The sequence below is a fragment of the Notamacropus eugenii genome, chromosome 1, assembly GCF_028372415.1.
Source record: "Notamacropus eugenii isolate mMacEug1 chromosome 1, mMacEug1.pri_v2, whole genome shotgun sequence".
In the NCBI taxonomy this organism is placed as follows: Eukaryota; Metazoa; Chordata; class Mammalia; order Diprotodontia; family Macropodidae; genus Notamacropus; species Notamacropus eugenii.
Window position 1 is genome coordinate 629,227,745 of NC_092872.1, and position 27,103 is coordinate 629,254,847.

Here is a 27,103-nt window from a genome sequence, read left to right on the forward strand (position 1 = left end):
GACTGTTTGAGTCTTAATTGTGAGAATGGAACAGATGATTTCTTATTGAGTTCCAGTTCAGACTAGCTTGGCTCTGAGATTTCTAGTACCTCTTAGCTTTTTGGTGGTTTTTTTTGAGATTCTCACCCTCACCACCTTTTAATTCACTGGTAGGTTTTTCTTGCTGATTTTCACTTTAAGAGGGGTTTTCCAACTGTTAGCACTATGCCTCTTTGCTTTTCAGGATATCCAACCTTACTAAATCTTTGGAGAAGGACCAAAACCAAAACAAGATTGGATAGTGGGCTCCTTTGTGCCAGAGTGAGAGGAGACCTGTTCTGGGCTTAGAAGCCAAGTGGCCTGGGTCTTAGTCAGAATTCTGTCATGAATTAGCTCTGACTTTCAGAAAGTGACAAATCTCCCTCTGCCTTGATTTCTTCACCTATAAAACTTGGGACTGGACTAAGTCTCTTGCAGCTCTCATTCCTGTTGTAATTGAGCACAGCTTGTGAGTTTATAGATAAAATGTCTTTAAATTTGGCTGTTTTAGCAGAATAACATAATAAGCATAGAACTGGAGAATCTCAGAGGTGGAATTGACCTTAGACATCAAGCTAGTCTAACCTTTTGTTTTGATTGATGAGGTAACTAGGCCCAGCCATGAAAAGTGACTAGTTCAAGGTCTTTTAGCTTACTCTCCCACGCATTCTTTGTGCACAAAAATTTCATCCTCCTGCTGCTTTGAGGCAATCTGTGGACTCTGGTGGCAAGCACGGAAATGAGAACAGAGAAAAGTTTTTAGCTAGCCTTGAAGTAAAATTCTCCTTTTGTAAATAATTTGGTAAATTAGGAAGGATCTCAGAAATTTCCCTTTTTACTGCCCAAAGATTAGAAGAATAGTAAGGATTTTGGTACTAACTTTGAGTATGATACCAGCACCTGGCAGCTGATGAGGCAGATATGCTTTGAAGGAGCCAGGTACAGTAGCTTGTTTTATATTTGATCTTGTGACAGTGGATGGGGAGAATGCCATTGAGCGTGACTATAAAGGAATTGAGAGGATGGTAAATCAAGCCAGAGTTGTGGCTTTTGGGACAGGAATCTTTCAATTCATTCAGTACCCAGCCCTGTTAACAACTTTAAACTCCTTAGGCAGTTACACAGAGGAAGTAGTATCTTTCTTAATTGCCTGCTAAACAGGCTCCTGCTATGGGCAATAAGGGACAGTTGGTAATAACTGATGCTTTTTTCTTTTAGAATAATGCTTTATGTCCCAGGCTTGCCCATTTGACAACTGTTTGGGCTTCCTGCCATTAACCCCCATGGCTCCTCAGGGGGAAGTTTATCTCCCTACAACATACCAGTGACCAAAGCTGAGTGCCTTTTAGTGGCCTATAAAACCAAGGCTGGGATATGTCTTAGGCAAGCAGTGATTTTTTTTTTTTACTTTTCATTTTGAACAGTTTTGTTGAAGTAACTTGACAAAAGGGTCCTGCTTGAGGAACTTTGTAAGAGAAAAGGTCACAGATTAAAAGGCAGGTGTGTGATCAAGCATTGTCCTACCTATAGAACTGAAAGCAAGGTATAGAGGGAGAAATGAAAATCTTGTAAAAATTCTTCCTACTTGGATCTGGAGTCAGAGGATGTAGCTTTGGATCCCAGATCTGCCACTTCTTGAGTGACTGCAAGTGGTCCTTTTAGCCCTTCAGGCCTGTGTTTCCTCATCTGTAAAATGAGGGGATGGGATGAGATGACCTCTAAGGTCCTTTCTAGCTCTAAATCCTGTTAACTGAGAATTTTTAGATTAGAGAAAAGAATTCTCCATTCATCCTCCTTGGTGGTGTTGGTGTTGTTGGTGGGAGAACAGGGCTTTTTACTCTGAAGGTGAAAAACAGATTGGCAGTGAGGAGTGAGGCTTTGGAGTTCTCTGGTTCTTTGACAAATGACCTCTGGGGCTCTGTTCTTCAGATGGCGAAAATTTACTTGGAGGGAATTTTTCTGAGTCACTTGTAAGTGATAATGAAATGTACTACAAACTCATGGAAAATAGAAACTTTTATTTTTATTTTTTTTGTATTTGTATCCGCGGAGTCTGGCACATAGTAAGCACTTTTAAAAAATGTTTTTTGGCTGATTGATTTTTAACTTGTGAATCATCTTTTGTGATTCTTAGGTCATCATGAGGATTATTATCCTAGCCTACAGTCTCTAATGTTTCTTATGTCTACTTTTTGAAAAATTTTAGCAGTTTGGGTAAGGCATCAGTTTCACTGCTTCCGTTTTGTATTTTAATCTCATTTTTATTAGAATTCTTTGCTGATATGTGTCTTCCTGTTGTTTAATTCCCGCTTTTGTTGTTGAGATGTTTCAGACGCTTCATGACCTTGTTTGGGGTTTTCTTGGCAAAATATTAGAACGGTTTACCATTTCCTTGTCCAGTTCATTTTTTTACAGATAAAGAAGCTGAGGCAAACAGGGTTAAGTGACTTATCCAGAGTTACATAGCTAGTAAGTGTCTCAGGACAAATTTGAAGTCAGGAAGATGAGTCTTTCTGACTCCAGGCTGGCACTCTATCTACTGTGCCATCTTAACATTCACTAGTATAACCCGAAATGTTCTCTAGACCAGAGTTGTCACTTCATGCCCAGCAAAATTCTGGAGTGGGGAGGGAATCATATTAAAATGTATTTGGGAAATGTTTAACAAATTAAATAAAAATACAATACAACAGAAATCATGTTGATTTGTGGTTTTCTAAGTCAAAATGCAGCTTTTCTAGGGAATGGTTTCTCTTTGAGTTTGACACTACTGCTCAGAGTGTAATCTACCTAAAATAAAATTCTTCCTTCCTATTAACCTATCACCAAGTTCATCCATTTACCTACTTAGTGAGAATGGCATAGGAGCTATTTTATACTGTATCATGGAGGGGGCCTCTTCCTTTTTCTTTTATCCAATGAAAAGCCTAAAGTCTTTTGCCAAGACTTTCATAATTCAATTCAATTGAACAGACATTTAGTGTTTGTGTGAAAGGCTCTGCACTAGGTGCTCAGAATTTAAAGATGAAAAAGAAGCAATTACTGTGCTTGATCAGTCAACAAACATCCATTAAATGCCTGTTATGTGCCAGGCATTGTGCTAGGCATTGGTGCACTGAGCTTATGTTCTACTGGGGGCAAGGTGGGGTGCACAGATGAGCCTATTCTAGTTAATTTGAGGAAGGAGAAATTATCAGGAAAGCTTTGTATAGGATGCATCAGTTTACCTGAGAGGTGAAGAAAGCTAGGAAATAGAGTCAAAATATCATCATAGAAGAATGATAACAGGACATCATTACTTCCTCCAGCATCAAACAGACACCCAACTATCCTGTTATGTTTCCTCTCATTTTTGCTACCTTTTTATATAAGTACAAGCAGCAGTGTGGCAGGGGAGAAAGGACACAGGATTTGGAGTCAAACAACCTCCATTCAAATTCTGGTTTCCCTACTCACTAGCCTCGTGACTGAGCAAAGATTTTCAGGTCTCTGGGTTTCAGTCTTTTTATCTGTCAGGTAGGGATAATGATCTCTTCTCTTTCGGTGCATTATGGAGAATAACATGTCTTGTAGAATGTACATTTCTTGAATACAAGGACTTTCTAGTTTTTTCCTGTTCCTGGCCTCTGGTAGAATGCTTTACACAGAAAGGCTCATTGGGGAAAAATCACTTGAGGTGAATCAAATTAGAAAACTACAAAATGCTGTGATATGTGAGAAGGAGGATTTTGAAGATGAAAGGACTTGACTATGCCGAGTTGGTGGATTGGTCTTGGTCAAGAAAAAAACAACCTGATTCAGGGCTTAAAAATGAAGTAAATAATGACAGTGAAGATGTTTGAGTTCAGAATAGCTGCTATAGAGTGTCTCAATTTTTTTGCATATAGCGACTCTCGAAGCTAATATGCTAAGACACAGAGTGGATATGATCATTGTCCTCAAAGGGATTCATTCATTCATTTATGCTGATGAATTGTAGATAATATATGTATTGATATCAGAAACAAGTTAACACGTCTGTTTTTTTGTACTTGAAGTGATATAAAACTGTAACTATTGCTAGAGATTTAGTATTGGCTAGCGTGATGAACATGGAATTAGGAATCTTTGCATTCAAATAATGCCTCTAACATAATAAATAGCTATGTGATTGACTGTGGGCAAGTCATTCAACCTCTCTGAGGCTTGGACACCTAAGACTGTCTACTAAGTTATTGGTGGCTTGCAGTGTGTATTGGTGGATGGATTTCCCAGCTGATTCTTTACACAGATTCTTTATATATATTGACATATTTTTGCTAATAACAACACATTTCCACAGTGCTTTAAGGTTTTTAAAAAACAACTAGTTGGTGCAGTGGATAGAGTAGTGGGCCTGGAGTCAGGGAGACCTGAGTTCAAATTCTGCCTCAAACACTTTCTTTGTGTGACCCTGGACAAATCACTTAACCTCTTTTTGCCTCAACTTTTTCAGCTGGAAAATGGGGATAATCATAATGTCTTGTAAAATAGCATCTAGTTTTGAGGATCAAATGAGATATTTTTAAAGTACTTAGTGCTGTTCCTGGCACATACTAGGCACTTATTAAATGATTGTTTCCTTCCACTTTTCCTTTTTTGTAAATAGAAGATCATAAGCTTAGAACTGGAGAAGGATTATAGAGAGCAGGTAGTCCAATGCCACATTTTCAGATTAGGAAATGTGTCCAGAGAAATTAAGTGATTTGCCCAGTATAACTCACAGGGAGTAAATAGGTGGGTGTTGAACCCATGTGTCTTGACTCCAGATCCAGTGTTTTTTTTTTTCCCCTATGTCATATTAACTACACAGTTCAGCATGCTAATAACTTTGTATTTTAAAGTTAGTTTCCCTGGTTTTTAAACTCTTTTTTGGGGGACATAGTACATTAAAAACAACAAACAAAAAAAAACCTCATTTAATTGTTTTTGATCCCTAAAACTAGTCTTTATATATCTGGGCAGGTTTTGCCTGATAATTTGTTCACCTGGTCTACATACATATACAGGTGAATTTTCTGCACATAAATTGTAGACAGTATACAAATCTAAATGTAGTTATTTCATTGGCTGCTTTGTTCACAATCACTCTAGATGTGGAGTCTAATTGGAGTCTAGTTTTGGAGTTAGACAGTGGACACATGGGTGGTCATTAGACTTTTACCCCAAATCTTTTTAGCTTATTAGAACCTATCAACACTTGTGCATAATTGACATTGTCTCTGAAAATCCCTTATTACCTTCATTCCATAACATGACATCAGAGGGGTACCTTAGTGAACTCATAATCTCTCAACTACACAAATAGATCTGTGCTTTCATCTACATGAATATTCCTTCCATACCTTACAGCCCAGCTACGTGTCTGTACATCCTGTGACACTCCAATCCTTGTTCTTCCTGAAGGCTAACACAGGAGTTACATTCACTGTACCAGGGGCTTCTTTGCTTTCTTTTGACATTGCAAGGGTATGAATTTGGTGCAGGGTTGTTTGGTGATTCGACCTTGCTCTTGATATATGACTAGTTTTCATCCCTCTTCCTCTTCCTCCTCATTCTTTTTCCCCCTCCTTCCTTCCTTTCTTCTTCTTTTCCTTATCTCACCCAGGCTGAAAGTGCTGCCACCATTCATGGACCTGATCCCACCGCTGATTGACATGAGAGCATGTTGAACCTATACTTATTTTCCCTTCTATATGTAGTCTGGGATTCGTCCTTTTTCCCCCAACCCCTGTTCCTTGGGGTGCAACCATGTGGCTGCTGGGCTTAGTGTAAACCCACATTTCGCTTTAGCCCTGCCACAGCTCAGAACCCTGGAGTATCAAGTAATGCACCAGCATCAGTCTTCCTAGTTGCAGGGATTTTAGGCATGCACCATTACTTCCCCCATTTGCTTTTTCTTGTGTGCATTCTTTGATAGCATCTTTTACACAGCTTCCCTTTTGTAATCCCAACTCTTTAGAGACATGAATTTCATTTAGTTTCTATAGTATCCTAGGGTTACATTTGATCAGCACAGTGTCACCTAGATCTGAGTGGCACACATCTACAGTTAAGCTACCAGGCATGCCAGTGCTCGTGGGAGTTCTGAGCTGTAGTAAGCTAAGCTGATTATCTGGTAGCCATACTAGATTAGGCATTAATATGGTGAACCCTAGGGAGTGGAGGACAGTGGACTGCCTAAGGAGGGATGAATCAGCAAAGGCATTGGGTTCTTGTATTCTATACATCTTTAACTCAATTGGGCAAAGGTAAAGATGTGGTTTGCTGTTTGCAAAAAAGCTTGCCTTTTCTTCTCCTCCCTGTACTCTCATCAGAGATGCCATGTGCGTGTGTGTGTGTGTGTGTGTGTGTGTACAGATTATGCTTTATAAAAATTTTTATAGATGGAAACTAGGTATATAGTTCGGTAGTTGTTTCTCTGTTGCTTTAAAAAAATGTTTGAAGTTTTCCATCTCTTTTGGTATCTTTTCTTCTTCCAGTGCCTTGAGAATAAATCTCTGAAAATCCTTACATTTGTGTCATTTCCAGGACAAAACCTCCTGGGTTCATTTGGCCTTGTTCTCTCTCTTTTTCTGCTTTTTAGTTTAATTCACTATTATTTTTTACTTGCTCTGGTACATTGGGTACTGTGGGTAAGAGTTCACATTGCTACGAAGCAGCTCCTTTGAACTTCATGGGGGGAAAACTTGTTAAAAAATCTTGGTAGAACTTTTCTGTGTTTCTTCTGTTTTTCCTCTTGTTTCACCCTTTAAGACCCTTGGGATGATTTTGCTTAGCTGGATCTTGTGGTAGTCTTTGTTTAAATTAGTTTTCCCTTCCATTTCTTCTTGATGTTTTATGAAGCAGTGTTAGTATATGCTTACAGTCTTCCACTGTCCTCTAAGATTTTATAAATTTATGTTTTAAAGCACGGTTGCCTTTGGTTGCCATGTTTTTCTATTTGGTAAATCAGTGAAGTAAGTTCTAAATGGGTTAGTTTTTAGACTTTTAAAAAATCTTATTATGATAATGGATTCATGTCAGTTTAATTACCATATAAAATTATTATAATTAGTATTGACATCCTTTTCTCTATCCACTTCCCATTGTTGGTGTCAATTTTGTTTTTTAAAAATATATCAATTTGGAGTTGTCTTAATTGGATGCCATTCTTTTTCTCATTTTTATTCTAGCTTTGTATTAATTTTGATTTTCATTCTAATGTAACAGTGGTTCAGCTGTACACAGGCAGCTGATTTTGGAATGTCTTCCATGTCAATAAGGAGTCTTTTCCTGTCTCTTAAAATATAATCAGTAACATTTGTGGTGATGTTTGCTCACCCTGTCCAGAGTTTCCTGGTTGCTTTACTGAAGAGAAAATATAATGTATAGGTGTTAAGATTCAGTATAGTCTATAAGGCTTTCTCCTTCCTCATTCCTTTATGCTGAATCATGTTTTCCTACACATTTTTGTCTATCTTCTTATCTTCATCTGTGCATTGAAGTTTAAAAAAAATCAAAGTATTTGTTGACTTGACTTGGAGGGTCTTATCCATTTCTTTGTGGAAATTAAATTTATTTTGTATATATAAAATATTATAATTATACATTATACATAGTACAATAAAATAATAAATAATAATAGTGAATATATATTCATCTGCTGCAATGCATCTGGGCATACTTCCAGCAGTTACACTTTCATGGTAGCCTTTTTCTGATACTTGTCATGAGCATTACAATGTGAGATGAACTAAAACCTCAAGAAATGATGTATCTTCTTGCTTTGGGGTGCATAATAATACTTACTAGGCCAATTTCCTCTCCAAGGAGGTTCTGTAAGTCATTAATTCATTTAGCTGCAATTTTCTTAACCTACAATCTAAAAACCATATTATTCTTTGTACGCTTACTCTCATTTCTAACATTTTGTCATCATTACTACAGAAGTGAAAGGGAACTCTGTGCATGTAAGAATAATTTTGTATTCTTCTTTGTTTAATGGGTTTCAGTGGCCAAAATGATCTGTTAGTAAATGATCGTTTTATTTAATCATTCGGTCATCAAATATTTACTAAGCACCTACCATGTGCTGCTAGGTTCTGGGGATACAAGTACAGAGATGGAAAAAGTCTTGTTCACAATGAGATTATAATCTAATGTGTACTGATTCTCTCTGTATTAAAGAGCTAGTCAGAAGAAGACAGTCTCCTTTAGCATATCACCTTCACACCACAATGAGGTATTGGAATAGGACTTAGAGTCATAGTGGTATGCAAGTTAATTTGTGTATTTATTAGATTCAGTCTTTAAATTTACTCATGGGATTTGCTGCCCACAGAAGTTAGCCACTTGGCTTTCATTTTCATCTGAATCAGATCCATGATTCTTACCTTCCTGAAATTTAGAATAATGAAAACTGACCTTTCTGACTCATGTAGTCAGTGAGACAATGCTGCTAATAATTTTCATCTTCATGTAGGTCTTCAAAGTTTCAGAGCATCTAGAACTATTAGAAAGCTCTTTCATATCACCTATCCCGATCTCACATTTTATAGAAGAGAAAGCTAAGGCCTAGATTGGTGAAATGATTCTCCTAACGTGACACATGTACTAAATAGAGACTGAATTTGAATCCAGGTCCTTTGACTTTAACTTTTTTCTACTCTACCATATTGTCAGTTAATTTCCATGGAATAATGCTATTAGATTGCCACAAGGATGCTCCTCTCACTAACAGGTTACTTATCACAGAAAGAGAGAGTGGATTGGTATAGGCAGGGAACCTGTGGCATTTGGATTCAGCCAAAGGGCCACACTTGAGGACCTAGAGGGCCACATGTGGCCTTGAGTCCACAGCTTCCCCACCCCTGGTATCGGACAAGTGATCCCCTCCGCTGCAACAGCAGTTCAGCATACCTGCTTACTTGATAATGAGACATGAAGATGGAGGAACCCATAGTATTCTTATATAGCCATTCAGTCTTTTATTGTCTTGCACAGAGCAAAAGAGTAAAGCCAGCACGCGGGCAGCTAACAAGAGGTCAGATATTCCCTAAACGGAGTGAAGGAGAAAGAAGACCAAACGGGATAGCTACTGAGTTGAAAGAAGTGAGGCTTTATATTTTTATGCCTCCCTGAGATGCAAGGTTGGGAGAACACTGACTTCCTGCTCACATGAAAGCAACTTCGTAATAAACCCGAGCTATTCTTTCCAAACAAGGAGGGCAGCCAGACTGCTGCAAATGACTGTTTCCACAGCGATGGAAGCATATAGACCACCCAGCAAGCCTGAGAGAAGCTACTTGAGAAGGCAGCCATTTAAAATACGATTATGGAGCTGAAAGAGACTTTAAGACATAGAATACCAGAGCTCAAGGGGACCCGAGATACCATCAAGTACAACCCTTTCATTTTACAGGCAAGGAAATTGTATCTAAGAGAGATTAAATGACTTGTTGAAGGTTGAGCAGCTAGAGTCAGAGCCAAGTCTAGACTCCCAGGCCATGATATTTTCCACTTTGCCATGTTAAGGCTAAGGAGAATGGATAATAGACAATACAGAAGTGGACAAATGCTACCCTCCCCAGCCCCCCCAATCCAAACTGAAGCAAGGATTAAGTAAAATAAGGTAGTAAATTCTGCCCTGTAAGAATGACTAAGATATAGGACCACTACTAGGTATAGATCAGGCAGATATTATGGTGTAAGAGTATGGGAGAGATTTTCTTCAATGGAGAAGGGTCTTAACAGAATTCTCTTTTGAAGAAACATCTGTGCTGCTGTTGTGATGGTGGCACTGTTTGGAATAGTCACCCAAGAACCTCATGGAAAGTTGTTCCTACAGAAAGCTTTATTCCTTTCAAGATTTTAGGATGTGATGGGAAGGGCAGAGGAAAGTGTCTTTGAAAAATAACAACAGTGATGATAATAATAATTTTAAGCTGTGATTTTATTACAAAGAGATGAAAATAAAGTCTCCTGTGTTAATCCTATCCTTCAATCTCATAAATTACTGCCCTTTTTGTAAATTTGGGACTCTGGCTGCTTTTAAGAGGGAGCATGACAGAATGAATGAAGTCCTAGGCTGGAAGTCAGGAAGATTAGCTACTGCATCCCACCCGGTGGCACCAGTTAGTGAAGTACTCAGTTTTCTCATCTGCAAAATGCCGAAAATCCCTATAGTACTCAGTTCTTAGGATTGTTGTGATACCCAATTGAAATAATATGTGAAAAGCTCTAAGGTTCAAGGCAAACCCTAGAGCATTATATAAATGTCACCATCATTATTAGCTTCATGATTCAGAGATTTTGTCTTAAGCCAAACTTACCTTCTCTAGTGGCCAGAATGGTGCTTTGCACATAGTAAGTACCTCATGCATGTTTGTGAAATTGAATTAAATTTAATCTTTCCAAGTAATTTATAGAACTGGAATATGAAGGGACCTTACAGGCCATCTAGTTTGCCTCCCTCACTTTACAGATGAGGAAACTGAGGACCAGGGAGGTTGAGTTGCTCAAGATCATATAGGTAGTAAATATCAGAGGTGGGATTTGAACCCACGACCTCCACCCCTGTAAGTCAGTGCTCTTTCTTGTCTATCTGGAGATGTCTTGAGCATTAGTGTTGTGCTTATTTCTTCTAAGCACCAGAAATTCTGTTTGCCTTGCAAAGAATTTATTTGAGAAGTTAGAGCGAATCCATTTTTAAACTTGATATTTAAAATCGGATGGTTATAATCATTTGGCAGATTTTTAATCAAACCCCATGGCAGATTTATAAACAAACTGGCGGGGTTAGTAGTTTTACCTCCTGTTTCCAATCTATCCAGTGTCGCTTTCTCCAAAAGAACAGCTTTTTCTGGCGAAAAAGCCCTTATTAGAGAAGATTGATCGTTCAATGGCCTCTTCCTAATCCCTCCCTAAGTATTTACAGTGTAGAGGAGACAAGTAGTTTCCCTCCTGTGGTGGGTGTCCACTATCAGCTTCTGATCTACAAAGAGAGCTCCTTAATGGTTGGCATTTCCCCTCCCCCATTGTTGTTTTATGGCTCATTGTTGCATGCTGAACTCTTTTAGGACAGAATTTTACTCTCACAGCCCCATCTTCTCCAAGGACAGAGTTAGGCAGTGGGCTGGCTGTTAGCAGATGTGGTTTTCAGCTGCAGCCCATGCAAATGATGGGTAACACCCTTGGCCTTGCTCTTCTGGGTCACAGTCTTGAATCTTTTAAACAGTCAGGGTCAGATTCAAATTCAACCAGCCCTGGAGGAGGCTTCCCACATACTGTCATGGACGACGTTGTACTGTTTTTGTGAAAGTTCAGTTTGGAGAGTATTGAATAAATGGGTATGTTCATTCCAGCATAGTGCAGTGGAATAATATAGCAGAAACCACATTAGACTTTGAGTCTGAAGACCTGACTTGCATCCTAGACCTGATGCTTGCTGGGCAGGGCACTTATTTTTCCCTAAGATGCAGGCTCTTCATTTGTAAAACGGGGATTTTGGTAGTTTCACAGCTATTGCAAGACTGGAACTGCTTTCTTCCTAGGGTGATTTTGTGGTAACTGTTTTCTAAACATTAGTACTACTTAAATGTTGAGCTTCTATTATTACTATTGAAAATGATACTAATTCTCTATATATGATACACATATGATAACATATATATATATATATATAGAAAACATGATAACAGTAATAGACAATATTCACAGAGTGCTTTAAGATTTGCAGAGGGACTCGCATTATCTTATTTGCTATGATTTTCACAACAACCCTGAGGCTGGTGCTGTTATGATCCCCTTTTTACAGGTGAGGAAACAGAAGCCAAGAGAGGTTAAATGACTTGCCCAGGGTTGTATAGCTAACAAGTGTCTAAAGCAGGATTTGAACTTGTACCTTCTAGACTGTAAACCGCATCCTTTGGTTTTCAGCTGTAGCCTATGCAAATGATTGGCAACACTCTTGGCTTGCTTTCTGTCATGTTCTTGAATCTTTTGCAAACTTGGGCCAGATTCAAATTCAACCAGCTCTAGAGGGGCCTTCCCAGATACTGTCATCTGAATTCTTGAAATAATACAATAGTTGGAATAAAAATGCAGTTCTTTTCTTTCCATTCCAATAAGATTTCCTATAAACAGATCAATTTGATTTTTTCTGATAGCTGAATATTAGTACAGAGGAAGTAAGGTCCTGGAAGTTCCACTTCATCCTGTACATCATTAACCCAAGAATACGTCAGTATTTTTAACTAATGAATTAGGACTTTTGGTAAAGTTTAAAAAAGGTAGCATCAGGAGAATTTAAAAATTACTTAAGGGAAAATGCATCTAAGCTTTCAGTAGGTTTTAAATAATGGTGACTTTTTATTTCTTCATTCTCATGAAGAAATTAAATGGAAAATTGTTTTGTGTGTGCAACTGATTATTTTTTAATAAACATCAGATAGATCTCTGAGATACCAAGTTTAAAAGAAGAGTTTAAGGAGATAGCTATGCTGTCCTTCTCTCTCAAGTCATAATGACTTTTACAAACTTTTCCTGCAAAGAATGTGATAATAACAGTTTACTTTCAGTGTCCTTTTAGTTCTAGTGTCTCTTTGGCTCAAAGGATCTTGTGCTCATAAAAACTAGACAGACCACAGGATGAAGCAAGCTTTTGAGGAAGGTCTCTTTTAGGCACAGTGAATTTAAACAAGGAGACTAAGCAGACCAAAAAGCCAAATGATAAAACTGGACTTGGAATGTTTTTTTGTGAATAGATCAAAGACTACTGAAGTTGGGATGTAAGTTAGACAATGGAATGGCAGAGCTAGTATTGAATTGAGAACATAGGTCCTAGGCTGGGATCTTGACCATGGTCTAGTCTTGACTGTTTTTTTGTGTAGTGCACTCCATTGGCAATCTAGTGAACCTATGATCCCCGTCTCAGAAAAGTATTTTTAAATACATAAAATAAAATGTATAGCATTATAAAGGGGACAAATTATATCAAAATATATTTAAGAAAATTATTTTGAAAACCTAGGTTTACTGATGCCAAATTAAGAACCCCTGATTTTGATTGTTCTGAGGGGGCCATGCCATCAATTTATTTCATTTTAACATATTTTTGTTTTTCTCCCTCAAGAGGATATAGTGAGATCCTCCCTTTTTTTTGTGTTATATCATGTTGTTTTGTTTTTATTTCCTGAAATTCCATATGGTTCATTGGAATTGGAAATATGCCCATGGAAAATTATTTTATTAATTTAAGTAGTGTAGCAATTTGAATGGGATAAAGGCACCTAACTTGCATTCCTCCTTTCTTCCTCAACTTAAAACTTAGAAATTATTTTTGAATATTAGAACTGTAAAAATTCCCTTTTTATTCTACCAAGTTTGCCTCATCCTTACCCCCTTCACTAAAACCAGACATCCTTTTTATCTACAGCAGCTGTGCTTCCTCCCAGTTCTCTTACCAAAATTGATTAATGGCATTTAGAGCTAAAAAAACCTTAGAAGTCATCTAGTTTAATCCTTCCATTTTATAAATGGGTTAACTCAGGCCCTGGAAGGTGAAAGGACTTGCCCAAGGTCATCTAGGTTGTAAGCAGCAAATTTAGGATTCAGACATGGGCATATTTTTTCTTCCTTGTATTCATATTTCTTTTGTTGTGTCCTTTTTTGAACTTCTATCTTTTTCAGTTATTCAGCATTTATTTTCTCTCCCTTAGAACTCCTTCCCCCCCCCCCCCCCCCACTGGGGCGGGGAGAGAGAAAAAGGAAAGTTTTCTAAAAAATTTGCATAGTGAAGGAAAACAAACTCCCATGTTGACCATGCATTTTGAGTTCATCACCTCTCTCTCAGGAAGTGGCTAGTATGTTTCATCATCAGTCTTCTGGCATCATAGTTGGTGACTGTCTTGATCAAAATTGTTTACTGTAGAAATTGTTCTTTAAATACAGCTCTTCACAGGTTTCCCTGAAAAAATGTCTTTCCTCTCTTCTTATGTTATGGTATTTAGTTTGTAGTTCTATTATGATTAGTGTGAATAATTAATCTCATGAATTGGTTGTATTATTCAAATTTGCACTGTATATTTTTACCGGGCCTGACAAAATGATCATATTTTACATAATTATAACTTATAGTAGTGTGAATTTGAATACGAGACCTCTTCATGGGCTTCATATGTCATAATTTATTTAGCCATTCCACAACGGATGGGCACTCCATTAATTTCTAGGTCTTTGTCACTACAAAATGTGATGATATAATTTTTTTTTGTTTATATGGATCCTTTTCTCTCTTTTTTGAAAAAATTCTTTATTGTTTCCCTTTGACTTTCAAACGTATTTTTTCTGCTAGTTTGACAGCTATAGCATACATGTAACTTAAAAAGGTATGTGGGTGGAATAATATCTTTCCTGCCTCTATCTCGGGGTTATTGTGAGCATCAGTTAGCTCAGATCATGTAGTACAGAGTTGACGTTTAATAAATGTTTGAATAGATGATAGATCTGAAAGACTTTTGGGGAAAAACACTAAAAACTCAGATCCACAGTGAATTTTCATGACTTTCAAAGGGGTTTGGGAACTTCAGTAAATTATTTCACATATGCAAAGTACTTTGAGGAAAAAAGAAATCTTTACAGTTGGACAACCAAATGCAAGGCTTTTCATGATCTGTTTCTCTTCCTAGGTTTCTCTGGGAATTGCGTTGGCTGTGGAAAGAAAGGATTCTGTTACTTCACTGAATTTTCCAATCACATCAATCTTAAATTGACCACCCAGCCGAAGAAACAGAAACACTTAAAGTATTATCTGGTTCGGAATGCTCACGGGACTCTCATGAAAGGCCCTTTAATCTGCTGGAGGGGCTCCGGTTAGTTAGCCCAGTTGGCTTGGCAGGATTTTGCCTTTCACTAACTTTGAGGGGGGTCTGAGTTAATGCCAAAGGGTCTACTTAAGTAAACAAAGAGCCCCCAGGCCCCGAGGATGGCCTTTATGGTGGGTTTAAACTTTGAGATACTAGGACAATTTGATGTTAATTGCTTCTTCTTGTTAGAGATGACTACTTTGCAATAGAAGAATTTAACCAGCTTTAAAATTAGAGTGGAAGTGATGTTAGAGACCATCCCACCCAATGCTTTCATGTTATTAATGAGGACTTGCTTAAAAATCACACAGAGAGTAAAAGGGCCAGGATTTTAACCCAGAGCTTCTGATTTCAAATACAGATTTCTTTTCACTTTGGGAGGGGAAACAAGCATTTATTAAGTACTTACTATTCATTAGTCACTGTGCAGAGTCCTTACAAATATTATTTCATTTGATCATGACAACAACGTTTTTGCCTTTTTTTAAAAAAAACAAATTCTCAGTGCTTAGAACACTTAATGAATGCTTGTTGACTGACTTAAGGCAGAAATCGAAGGGTAGTTTCTCATGATCCCCTTTCCCTTTCTTCCAAATGTCTAGTTCCCTTATCACTTACCATCCTTCACAGTCACAGTGTTGTCTTTACTTTCATTAGGGAAGCTAAAAAACAAAGTCTTTGGGGTCCAAGGGGGAAGTTTGTTATGGTTGTGGCTGTCAGACAGGGCTTTGTGCAAGAGGTGGCAGTGGAATTGGTCTGTGAAGAATGGGTAGGAGTTTAGTAAGTGAAGAGCTGGAGAAGGAAGATATTCCATGTAAAGGAAATGATGTGAGCAAAGACAGGAAGATGGATTCTCCCTCCTCCGTTCCCCACTTTTTCCCCTTACCCCCACATGTCACTTGCCAATGGGACCAATATCACACTGGCATTTTCTCTAGTAAATAACATTAATTGCTTGGCTTGATGTGATTGACGCTAGACCAGGCAAACATTCTTCTCCATCTGAGGATACTGTAATCATTGCCTTTCTACTAACTTTCTTTCAGTAGAGCTCCGGAGCAGGCAGATGTCCTCAAGCACTTGTTCCAATTCACTGTTCCAGGCTCCAGAGAGTTCAGCTGCCCCAGCTGCCTTCCCAAGCGAGCCGGTTCTAGTAGCAAACCCAAATGTTCTGATGGGAACTCAACTGACAGGTAAATGGTTGTAGAGGATCATTTAGAGAAGTTAAGTCATTTCCACACACCTATTATTGCTTACAGGATGAACTGATATGTGTTTCTCTTCTCTGACGTTCTCTTCTCGGTCGTTTTAGCAGTCATAATCCTTAGTTAACACATGAATTTTAGTTGAAAAGAAATGATATCTGACTTACATAGCATAGGATTTTAATGTCTAGATCCATAGCCATTCTTCATTTCAATAACAGCCTGAGAGAAAAAAAATTGGAATTTTTTGTTCCTAGAAAGTGGAGGAAGGCAGTATGATCCAGGGGGAAAGAATGCTGAATTTGCATTTCAGAACACCTGGGTTCAAATTCAGATTCTGTTACTTAATACCTGAATGACCTCAGTTCTTGCAAAGTGACTTGAGGACTTCACTTACCCTTTTTTGTTTCTCACTTTCTTTATCTGTAAAATAAAAGTTTTTGATTAGGTGGCTTCTAAAGTCTCTTCCACCTTTCAAGCTATGAAACTATGACTTTTATTTAAAATTCCCCTCAGAAGTTATAAAATACTTCAGATCAAAATTACTTACTCTGTCAATTTTGTATATTTTCACGAACTTTAGGAGAGGGTAGGACTGACTGCTCAACAAGAATCTAGGGACTGTAATGGACTGAGCATCAGGCAGAGAGCTAGCTTGATAACTAGAACTGGAACAACCACTATATTTTGTTGGGGTGGGGTAGGGGAAAAGCTGTACAACAGAGTTGTCCAGAATTCCCTCCCATTGGTAGCCTTGAGCCTGTAGGATAGAGGTTCTTAACCTTTTTCTCTTGTGGTCTAAGATATTTGTTTAGCTACATGACTTTGGGCAAGTCATTTAAATTTTGTTTGCCTCAGTTTTCTCATCTGTAAAATGGAAAAAAGAAATAATAACATCTGTCTCCCAGGGTTGTTGTGAGGTTAAAATGAGGTAATAATTTTTAAAACACGTTGCAAATTTTAAAATGCTATAAGAATACTAGATATTATTACTACTACTAGTAGTACTATTATCCTCTTTGACAATTTGGTAAAAGCCCACGGACCTCTTCTTAACATAAAGATTTTAAATGTGTGTGGAAAAATACATAGGATCATAGAGGAAACAATTTTCATGAAATATAGTTATCAAAGTGTATTAAGAACAAGTCCACAGACACCAGGTTAACAATTCTTGCTTTAGAACATTCACTTGCTAACACCTATGCATTGGAGTTATAGAATTCAGAATTATTTTTGACTTATTTGTTTTTTCCTGCCATGTTTTGCTGTAAGAAAACTAAGGAAAGGTTGACTGTCTCCCTCCTTCCTCATCAGGCGAGCTGAGCCAACTCTTTCCCTCTTATGACGAGTTGGGGAAAGGGCAGAGATAGTCACAAGTACCTCAACAAACAAGCAAAAAGTTATTCACCTTCTTCATTAGAGATGTTAAGAATAGTATTTATGATTTCTAACCTGTAGGATGCTGTGTTATCATAAGTAATACAATTGGCATGATAGCTTTCAGGGTTATATTCTTAAATGATCTCTAGATCATTCTTTTCATCTCTGGGTGTATTGCCAGTAAAAGAACAATATTAGTAAGTGACTGTTAAATACTGGTATATGATACCAGTGTCTGATACCTTTTGTAGGTGACTGACAAATCAAAACGTTAACAAATATGGTTAGGCTAGTTTTGAAAAGGGCCTTTGGGGGGGGCACTATATTCCCTACCATTGTCTCAGTGGGACAATTGCTGTATTGGAAAGCATCTTGGGGTACTTTGTGAGACTCTACATTTTAGTGTGAACATCAGTTGGTACCATGTGACCTTAGAGCTGAGTCAGGACTGTTCTCTTGACTGTAGAGTGACTCAGTGGTTCCCAGAGGAAGTCCCTCTTCTTGAGTTAAGCACTTGGAAACTTCTAGTCCTTTGGATAGTTCAGTGAGTCTGAGTAAACTCAACCCCCCCAGGAAGCTCCTTGATCCTGTCTCAGTGTCAGGGTGTCCTTAGATCCTGTGGCCAGTTCAGGGCTAGAGTAGATGGTATATATAGTATATCTATCTATCTATCTATATCTCTCTTTCTATATATATCTATATATGTATATAGATATATATAGTGTATATGTATCTATATATACTCTCTATATATCTATAGAGAGATATATAGATATATATAGTATAGTAGATAGCTGCAACCATTAGAAGTTTTCTGCAAATACTATCCCGCTTCCAATCTGTGTTTTCAGTAGGTAGTTCTAGGGAATCAATGTGGAATTGTGGGTCACAAGCTCTGGGGCATCCCACAGTGGCTTTGTGTGACCTTTAGACTTTGTAGGTCAACTCAATTTGTAGCCCTTGAAGCTTATGTGGGAATTTGTACATGTCCTGTCAGAGGAGATGAAATATTACACTTTGTGCCCTCTAACCTCAAGAGTGGGTTTAATTGATAAATAGCATACAATAAAATGGGAAAAATGGTCCTGGATCCAACGATAACATGGTGAGCTTTTCTTTTCTTTGGTTTCAGGCACTGTATCTGATCATCCTCTTCACATGTCAGCAGTGAGTCCAGCTGTTTTCAATGGGAAAGAGTCACCCAAGCATCAACAGTTAGTGAAAAACCATTTGTCAGTCCCAACAAGACCCTCGGTATTAGGTAGCTTTGCATTTCTGTGTTTGCCCACAAAGCAGATCATATTCAGAGATACATTTATTGCCTCCTGTTCCTTTGAAGTAGAATCCAACCTTGTGAGCTGGTATTGGTGGGATTGATAATTGCTCCTTTGTTAAAGGATTTGATGTTGTCAATTGCATCACATACCCACAGGTATTTACTGAGAGTGATAGACTATGGGGCAAAGGCAGAATGGTGTGGTGGTCAGAGCACTAGACTGGGAGGTATTGAGCTAGAGAAGTCCTCAGAGGGCACTGAACTCAAACTCCCCATTTTATAGTTGGGGAAATAGAGGCCCAGGGAGATGAAGTGACTTGCCCCAGGCCATTCAGGTACTAAGCAGCAAAGTTGGGATTTGAATCAGGGTCCCCTGGCTGCAGTGGTCTTTTCAGTGTGCCACATGTTATTGGGGATGCAAATCTGGTGAAGCTGCTGTCTCAATCTGTGTCTCAGTTTCCTCAGAGGCTGCATGGTGAGGGGAGGGGGTAGAGGACTCTTCTGTGAAGTGTAATGACTTAGGTGAAGTCTTTCCTGTAAGACATAGTAAAGTATGTGGCTAGGGTCAAATCAGTGAACCTTTTATTGACTACAGAAATCTTTGAGAGGGAAAGTTACAGCTGAGCTGAATTTCTAGTCTCCCTGTATGGAAGGAGTTTCCCTCATTGATGAAGTCATGGGGAGGGGAGTGTGTGTGTGTGTGTGTGTGTGTGTGTGTGTGTGTGTGTGTGCGTGTGTGTGCGTGTGTGCGCGTGTGTGTGCATGTGTGTGCATGTGTGCGTGCGTGTGTACATGTACAAGTGTATGTACGTGTGCCTTGAATACCATTGTCATGAGGAGTAAATGAGAAAATGTACCTGTTGTTGATTTCATTATCATTGTGTTTCTGACAGGATGCAGCTCCTGTCTATGAGGAACTTGTCTCATCAGAGAAAACAGATACATGCCCACAAAACCACTAAAAAATAATACAAGAAATAATACAAAAATAATACAAGAAAAAACCCTGTATTACATTGGATGGAACAGGCTTTAGGTGGTCTAATAAGGGTTAGGGGGAGGACTAGATGAATGTGAACTGGAGGAGATGGGACTGAAACTCAGTGTTAAAGAATGGGTTAGCTGTGGAGAGTTGTTAGCTGATCATCTTATTCAAGGAAGCACCATAAGCAAGGGGGAGATCAGTGTGAGCAGGGTATGAGTGAGGGGACCAGTGTGCCTAGGCTAGAAAAGGTGTCTGTTGTGGGGCAAGTAGGAGATAAAATCGCATAGTGCCACTAGGGTCACAGTATATCCCCATGAGCAAAATACTTTAAATTTTCAAAATCTTAGGCCTTTTGTGGCTTTTAATGTAGCAGTGCCAAAGGAAAATAGTTGGCAAATTTAATTTTTGCACAATCCCAAGGGCAGCTAGGTAGCACAGTGCATAGAGCACTAGGCTTGAAATCAAGAAGACTCATCTTCGTAGTTGAAATCTGGCCTAAGATACTTACTAGCTGTGTGACTCTGAGCAAGTCACTTAACCCTGTTTGCCTCAGTTCCTTATGGATAAAATGAGCTGGAGAAGGAAATGGCAAACCACTCCAGTACCCTTGGTGAGAAAACCGCAAATGGAGTAACAAAGAATCAGACCCAACAGAAATGACTCACTCCAATTCAGTCTCAAATCCTGGATTTTTTTCTTTGGAAATTGAAATAAATTTTCTTACCCTGTGACATAGGATGATTATTATATTGGTCCAGAAATATGCTATCTTTTGTCACTCCCGCAATATGGGCTGCCACCTAAAGTGTGATCATATTGAAAGGAAAAAATAAATACAGCTGTCTGCGAAATGATGCAGTTCCTTAACATCTATGCATCCTTTTCCTCCAGCTTCCCCTCACCCTCCTCACCTTGAATTTTGTTATCAAACCAGTTGAGGGGATGAATACAAACCCTACCTCCTGGCTGGGACCTAGCTTGGATTGAAAGCAAGGCTACCGGGGTGCTCTCATGTAATCTTTCTTCCGCATCTTGACTGATGAAAAGTTCTATAACTTTCCCCGTCTGGAGACTGAGGAGCCCTCAAGTTCTTGATAAATTTGAATATCAGAATGAATATAATAAAATGAGATTTAAAAGGGATGGGTGTAAAATCTTACACCTGATTTAAAAGAAGAACACCTTCATATATGTATGGTGCAGGAGTAGCTATACTGGTGTAACAGTTTATGACTGTAAACTCAGTGTTAGTTAATAGTATGATACAGCATCCAGAAGAGCTAAAGAGAACCTGAGCTACATTAGCAGAGTCATAGTGTACATGATTAGGGAAGTGGTGATCTCACTGTACTTCTCCTGATCAGTGAGAGCTATCCCAAAATGAAATGGGACTGCCAAAAGATATAGTGGGTTCCTTGCCACTAGTATTCATTAAGGAAAGGCTGGATGATCACTGGTTGGGTATGTTTATAAAATTTATAGATGGGCTGAACTGGATGGAGTTTGAGATGCTTTCCAGCTTTGATAGTTTGGTTCTATACTCAAGTTCTAGAACATTAATGAGTTTTTTTGTGTGGGGGGAGAAGCTGAGCAGGTTGACTCATTTCATCATATATTTTTCTTTGTCCTCCTGGTGCAGCCCCTCATTTAGCTAAAATGCTATGCTGCAAGCCACACTGGTGATGGACTACTGAACTTAATAACTAGGCTGGTCCTTGACAATTGATATAATGTCTATCACTGATGCAGTATTTGAAGTTTATGGAGCTTGTGTAAGACCTACCAGAACTTGTACTCTACTGGCATATGCTTAGTAGTAGTAGTAGTAGTAGTAGTAGTAGTAGTAGCAGTAGTAGTAGTAGTAGTAGTAGTAGTAGCAGCAGTAGTAGTAGTAGAAGTAACAGTAGTAGTAGTAGTAGTAATAGCAGCAATAATAATTAATAATAAAAATGCCTAGCATTATGTAGTGCCTTAAAGTTTACAGAGGTCTTTGCATAAACTTTGTGAGGTAGGTACTATTTTTAATCACCATTTGACAGATAAGAGGAATGAGACAAGTGAGAGAGGTTGTTTTGACTTGTCCTTCTCCATAGTCATACATGTAGTATGTTTCTGGGGAAAGATTTGAACTCAGGTCTTCCTGATTTCAAGTTCAGCATTCTGTCCATTGTTACATTTAGTTTCACAGGCTTACTTTGCACCAGCATAAGGCATCAAAATAGGACTTCCGTGGAAGGTATGAGATGCATAATCATGTGCATCTAGATGGCACAGTAGATAGAGGCTTGTTTTGGAGTTAAGAAGAACTAAGTTAAAATCCTTCCTCAGATGCTTCTTAGCTAGGTTAGCCTGGGCAGGATATGAAATCTCTCCTAGCCTCATTTTCCTTAACTGTAAAATGGGGATAATGCTCACACTTGTTTCATAGGGTTATTTGGGAGGATCAAACTGAGACAACAGGTAGAGGTCTTTCCAAACTGTTAATACAGTATATAAATGCTACCTATTATGTGTACAAGTGAATACTGGCTCATCTGCTCCTGATGCTTTGAATAATTTACTAGTTTTCCTCCTTTACAAATGTCTTACAAATCTCTCATTGAAGCATGGAGGTGATCCTAGGCTGGTAAAGGCTGAACCAGTGGAGTAAAAACTCTTGCAGATTATAAGAAGTTGGTAAGACGTGGCTCCTGATTATTTTGCTGAGGACCAACGTAAATGTGGACAAAGCAGTCACCAGTAGTGTGACTGCTTTATGATGAATTCTGTGGCAGTGGCAATCCACAGCTTGAGAAATGAACATTAAGCAACCTAAGAGATGGCATTACTTGCAGATGACTCAGTCACAAGGGTACTGACTATTGCCGTTCCTCATGGATTTCCCCCTTGAAACAGCATTTGATGGGAAGGAAGCATGCATGGAACAGTACTGCCACCTTATGCTGAAAACTGACTGAATGCAAACTTAGGAGCCAGATCTATTTATCTCTCAGAACAGTTTGAAGCTCCAAAGTCTAGACACAGATTTATAAAACAGAAGAGTTTTAAAAAAGGGGATTAAAAAACCCATGGCATTTTTGTGATTTGAAAGTGTACGAGATGCTTAAAATTCAAATCAAAGTGATTTGTATGAAGACAAACATTTCCAGAGCCTTCCATCAGATCAGTCTTGTAATGCCAGCAGTCCCAAGTGTTTGGTTGGTTATTCAGGGCCTGCTAGCAAGATAATGAAACAAAGCAAAATAAAATAAACAAAAGAAACAACCCCCCTTTCCCCCCCCCAAAAAAAACCCTATGGAAAGTCTGGAAAGGTTTGATTGAAGCTTATTTCAAGTACTAATGTTGTCAACTCCGTGTCTTTTAGGCACTTTAACCAACTCGGGCCCTCCCAAGAAACGCCACAAAGGTTGGTCCCCGGAGTCTCCATCAGTTATAGACCCCTGCTACACACAAACAAGCACACACAGGATGAAAAATGGTTAGTGACAACAGGACGATTGTATGACAGTGGCTTTGGTCTGGTTGAGGGGAGGGAAGGAAGGAGGAGGACTCTATGTAGTATTTTACCAGGTTACTCGTAAATGTCAGGAGCTGGTGTATTCCCTAAATGAAATTGTCATCAGAACTCATATTATTCATAAGCTTGCTCATGGAAAACAAACCACTTAATATTAAAAATAATTTAGGTAAAATTGTTTAAATATTTTATAAATTGTTAAACAAGAGTTTTTGAATTATAATTGTTATGGAATAATAAAATTGTTACATCATAATTTATTAATTAGAATTTATAAATCATGAATTTATGAATTAGAATTATTAAATAATTCATGAATGATTTATAAATTGTTATATAATTTACATATAAGTGTTTGAGCTCTTTGCAGGAAAAAGGACTATAGAATCCATTAGATATTATATAATTACATATTGATTCATTAATTATTGCATTACTCTCAGATTAATATGAGAGAATGAGACGCCAGGAGAGGGAAAGCTGTGGTGTAGTAGAGTTGGCCTTGAGGTTAGAAAAACCTGGGTTCAAGTCTTCTGCCTTATATTCACTTTGTAACCTTGGCAATCCATTTATCAGTGCTCCCAGCAACGCACATTCACTCCCTCCCTCTCTTTCTCTTTCTCTTTCTCTCTCTCTCTCTCTCTCTCTCTCTCTCTCTCTCTCTCTCTCTCTCTCTCTCTCTCTATATATATATATATATATATATATATATGTATGTATATTTATATACACATATGTTGCATTTTAAAGTACACAGGTTTCCATTTTGCATTTATGGAGGGAGTTTACACACTGAGAGTTCTCTACGTTCATGAAACTGGGGCAGTGAATTACACACTAGGGAGTCAGGAAGACCTGAGTTCAAATCTATCCTCAGACACTTATTAACTCTGTGATCTTGGGAAAGTCACTAAACCCTGATTGCCTCTCCTCTACCCAAAAATACATTCATGAAATCACAAGTTTTGACCCTCTCTTCCTCAGATGATGGTAATTAAGACAGAACATCAGTCTGAGAGTCAGGTGTTGAAGATTTGAGTTCTGACTGCAACCCTGTGCAGCCTTGGGAAAATCACTTCAGCTATCTCAGCCTCAGTTTTTCAGAATCTTTATTTATGATCCTGTGATCTAGAAAATGATTGCCCTTTTAACCTAATAGGATCCTGTTGGGGAAAATCCTTTTTTAAACACTGAAATATTAAAAAAAATGTGGTCCCTCATGCCAAGAGAATAAACAAAAGCTGCCTTTAAAAAAAGTTAGTGTTTAGATTATGCTGTCTATATCTGACTCACTAAATGAATAAGAGGCCTATTTCAGATGGCAGAAGGGCCAGCTTGTTGATATGTGAGTTGGTATTCTTTACCTCTTGCAGATGCCCTTTTGTGTGTGTTTGACCCTTTCATTTTGGTGATTGCATTCTTAGACCATGCAGGAGCGTCCTGTCTGCCACAGCCGGGTTTGGGGGGACCAGCTACAATCTCATCTCCTGTGGTAGCTGCTGGAGAACCGGTTTCTGTTCCTGATAATTTACTGAAAATATGCAAGGCCAAGCCTGTTATATTTAAAGGTAAATACACCTTGGGACTCCCTTGGGGGCTGCTTTGAAGAGAAATGAATGTATTCTGACAGCTTTTACAGAACAAGAGAATGTCCGAGCAGAAAGGAGCTTTAGCACGTAGTTGACTGTAAGCTAAGTATTAATCAGCAGTATTGATAAGCAGTATGACATGAATGGAAAGAAAGACAGTAGGATCTCAGGATGCATTATAGCTTTAGTAGAAGTATAAAGTTCAAAACATGGGAGATGATAGCGTCTCTGTACTCTACACTGGTTAAAACATGCGAAATGTTGGATGTTAAGACATGAGGATGTTGTGAATCAAAGGTATTATCTCCAGTTGTCCCTTCTGATTTCATTAAGTAAGGTAGACGATTCCCCAGGGAAGAGGGGAGAATTTGGGGAGGCAGAGGAACATCTCAGCTACTAAATTCCTGGAACGTATTATGTACGTAATAAATGCTCGTTAATCAATTAAGACTCTAAGGCAAGTCTTAGCCTCACTTTTTCCCATCTGCAAAGGATAGAGTTCCCCAGGAGCTCCTTTCTTGCCCATAGACATGTGATTTCTTTAGTGCTAAGTTCTTGGTAGCTAGAATTAGCTTGGGTATTATTAGTTATCTTTCCACTAAGCATTCTTTAGAGGAGCTTGCCCACTTTGGTGGTCACATGATGGAGGGAGAAAACTTGTGTAAGCATGATGTTACTGATTTTAATTTGTTAGGAGAGGAATTCCTTCCCAGGGAAACAATTCCCTTTTTTACCCCCCAAACCCAAAAGGTGTTAATAGAAACTGCTTAATTTCAGCCTGTGGAATCTTCTGATCATGCTTAGCAGTATTCTAAGATCCCTTTAAGATTATACTCATTCTACGAAGAAGGTAGAAAATAATTGAAATGAAAAAATTACCCTGTTCTTGCCTTAAGGTAGCCTCTCTTTTCCCTGACAGTCTATCAGACCTCATTCCTTAGAAGTGAGAGGCTAAGGTGCAGAATTAGTTTGGCCCTGGATGAAAAACCAGGACAGAATTCATCAGAGCAGAAAGATGAAATGGAATTCAGAAATAAGAATGTCAACCTGGATCAGGCAGAGTTAGTCTAGGTATTAGTAATCTCTGGGCTTTCAGCTTCTGTATTTGGTAGGCCCTCTGCTCCATCCCCAGATCTCAAGACATGGCCCAGGAGAGAGTCCTCTTTGTCTGGGTCAGGTGTGCACAGTTAGTCAAGAGTGAAGAACTTGAATCTCAGGGCAGGTAATAAATTTCTTTCTGTTCTGATGAAAATGAGTAAGAGCCAAGGAGACCCTGATCGATTAATTCCTATTCTGGAAAAGCTAGGTAATCGGTTTAGAGTGGAGAAGCCTAATGCTATTTAGGTGACCTTTGGGTTTGTGAACTGAATAGAGGCCCCTGTTTTATTAACTCAGCAGAGATTGTTGTGGTTAAGCACCTACTGTGTTGCTTTTCCAGGTGTCATTCAAGATATAAACACGAGTGGAGTAAGCTTTATCCACATTTTGCATCAGCTCCTATGTTAAATGCAGTAGATGCTAAATAAATGTTGAATGAGTAGAGAACTGTTCCTTACCCGTTGGGGATTTTAAATCTAGCTTTCAGCAGTAAGACTCATTCACATATATTAAAAGTTAGATACTAAATGTACTAGATGTTATAGGGTAGTATATGGACCTTAAGCAAGTTGCTTTACCTCTCTGAGTCTGTTTCCTATAAAACAGGGGCAAATTGGGGTTAGATGTTATTATTTGTGAGGTTAAGCTATCATAGAAGTACCTACCATGTGCCAGGCACTGTGCTAAACACTAGGGATACAAAGAAGGGCAAAAGTCAGTCCCTGTTCTCAGAGTGTAATGGGAGAGACAACATGCAAATGATTATATCCAAGCAAAATATATATAGCGATAGTTTGATATGAGATTTTATTCAAATTATGGTAAATGATTTTGCTTCTTTTCTAGGTCATGGGAACTTCCCTTACCTCTGTGGCAACCTGAGCGATGTCATTGTAAGCTCCCTTTTGTACACCTGCTACCAGAATTCTCAGTCCATATCTCGAGCTTATGAACAATATGGTGCCTCCACGATACAACCCATATCGGAGGAAATGCAGCTTTTACTGACAGTCTATTATCTCGTTCAGCTTGGTGGGTATCATTTTTTTGGGAGGCTTGAGGAATATATTAAATATCATGTAATATAGTGAGGCTGCTGCAAATTAATGATGGTAGTTTGTTATATATTTATATCAAATACATAATACATACATATGTAAAAGTGTAA

At 38.5% G+C, this 27,103-nt stretch overlaps 1 protein-coding gene across 13 annotated transcripts in view; it reads left to right on the forward strand.

The window, feature by feature from the left end:
• Window positions 1-27,103, forward strand: part of GREB1 (growth regulating estrogen receptor binding 1) — a 215,748-nt gene that overhangs the window by 98,538 nt on the left and 90,107 nt on the right. For 8 of the 13 annotated variants that reach the window (XM_072635234.1, XM_072635233.1, XM_072635244.1 and 5 more), the window contains exons 5-10: window positions 14,706-14,888; window positions 15,929-16,075; window positions 18,603-18,731; window positions 23,096-23,209; window positions 24,673-24,816; window positions 26,782-26,967. In XM_072635234.1, the coding sequence (XP_072491335.1) occupies window positions 14,706-14,888; window positions 15,929-16,075; window positions 18,603-18,731; window positions 23,096-23,209; window positions 24,673-24,816; window positions 26,782-26,967 (903 nt within the window). Of the gene's footprint in view, window positions 1-6,171; window positions 6,288-14,705; window positions 14,889-15,928; window positions 16,076-18,602; window positions 18,732-23,095; window positions 23,210-24,672; window positions 24,817-26,781; window positions 26,968-27,103 lie in introns of those variants that run through there. The other 5 variants (XM_072635241.1, XM_072635240.1, XM_072635246.1 and 2 more) reach the window with 4 other exon arrangements.